Source organism: Arachis ipaensis, chromosome B01, assembly GCF_000816755.2.
Source record: "Arachis ipaensis cultivar K30076 chromosome B01, Araip1.1, whole genome shotgun sequence".
Lineage (NCBI taxonomy): Eukaryota > Viridiplantae > Streptophyta > Magnoliopsida > Fabales > Fabaceae > Arachis > Arachis ipaensis.
In genome coordinates this window covers 106,082,487-106,083,704 of record NC_029785.2, presented here as the reverse complement: position 1 = coordinate 106,083,704, position 1,218 = coordinate 106,082,487, and the positions used below count along the sequence as shown (strand labels likewise).

At 34.8% G+C, this 1,218-nt stretch overlaps 1 protein-coding gene across 1 annotated transcript in view; it reads right to left on the bottom strand.

The window, feature by feature from the left end:
• The window catches only part of LOC107632966 (two-component response regulator ARR5), a 2,336-nt gene continuing 1,274 nt past the window's right edge, over positions 157 to 1,218 (bottom strand). The window contains exons 4-5 of the mRNA XM_021123128.1: positions 1,178 to 1,218; positions 157 to 659 (exon numbers count right to left, since the gene is read on the bottom strand). The exon at positions 1,178 to 1,218 is cut by the window's right edge and continues 9 nt beyond it. Of these exons, the coding sequence (XP_020978787.1) occupies positions 401 to 659; positions 1,178 to 1,218 (300 nt within the window). The 3' untranslated portion in view covers positions 157 to 400. The remainder of the gene's footprint in view (positions 660 to 1,177) is intronic.

The following is a 1,218-nucleotide window of genomic DNA, read 5'->3' as shown; positions in this document are numbered from 1 at the left end:
TCTCTATGTCTTATAAAAATTTAAAAATCGTGTGTTCACATAACCTGTGTGGTATTGTGTCTTATGTTCATGCATTATAGACTGCACTCCGTACTGGTTAGCTATCGGGATTGTAAAAACAAAAACTAAGTAGAAAACCATGGCCCAATGTTCAAATCTTTGATACTATACAATTACAAAGGGCAATATCAGCAACCAGAAATTGGGGCAAAAGAATCAGTGATTCTGATTTTACTCAATTTTCTTTTTTTTTTTCTTTTTTCATTCTTAATCCATGTACATACTATAAGCAATAGTACAGGGGAGAGAACAAATACAAGATACACGACAAAGGTTCTATTTGAACATTGGTGTAGCAAAAAATTTTGTGCATACATTTAGGATGCTACTTTATATTTTATCACAATCTGGATTTCTTGGAGGACAAGGTAGATGGTGACAATGGTGAAAGTACTGAAGACGAAGACAACGATGACAATAGCGATGAATCGCAGGGATGAGTCATTGACGATGGGCTGCAATCTTCGGATCGCGATCTTTTGCAGCATCTTTTCTCTCCTTCCTTCACTTCACCTCTCATGATGAAATCTTTTAAGCGTCTTACATCGGATAACTTCACCGGCTTTAATAGAAAGTCCTCTGCTCCTTCCTCCAAGCATCTGTTAATTAGAACATTTTATAAGGTTCTTGGATGAACTGAAGATCATATAAGTGTGAAGACGCGAGACTCACGTGTCTTAAAGTTTCGGACTTTTTAACACAAATAGGATTACCTATTAAGGTGACTACCATCTTCACATGAAGATGATAGTTAAAATGTGGATATGTATTATGTTAAGCAGTTCAATCAAACATGTCAAACTATCTAATAATTCACTAATTATTAAATCACCTTAATTTCTTACCGTGAAGTTATAAGACCATGTATGATGTATGAGTCAAGGATTTTATTCAATCGAATTCGGAACTAGGGAACATCATCGTCAAATATGCTATTTTTTTTCCATTGGAAAAAATCAGGTTTCAGATGCAAAATGATGCTAGCTAGTCCTAGATTTTTCTAGAGGTACTTGATTTTCTCTACCTTAGAATCACAAGCTAAGAAACAAAAAATGTTACCCATGTCATGCCAAATGCTAGAATCAATCAAAGAAAGAATGATTAGTTGAGAGCTTACCTATCAATTCTAGTCAAGATATTCTCCGATGACATGATCAC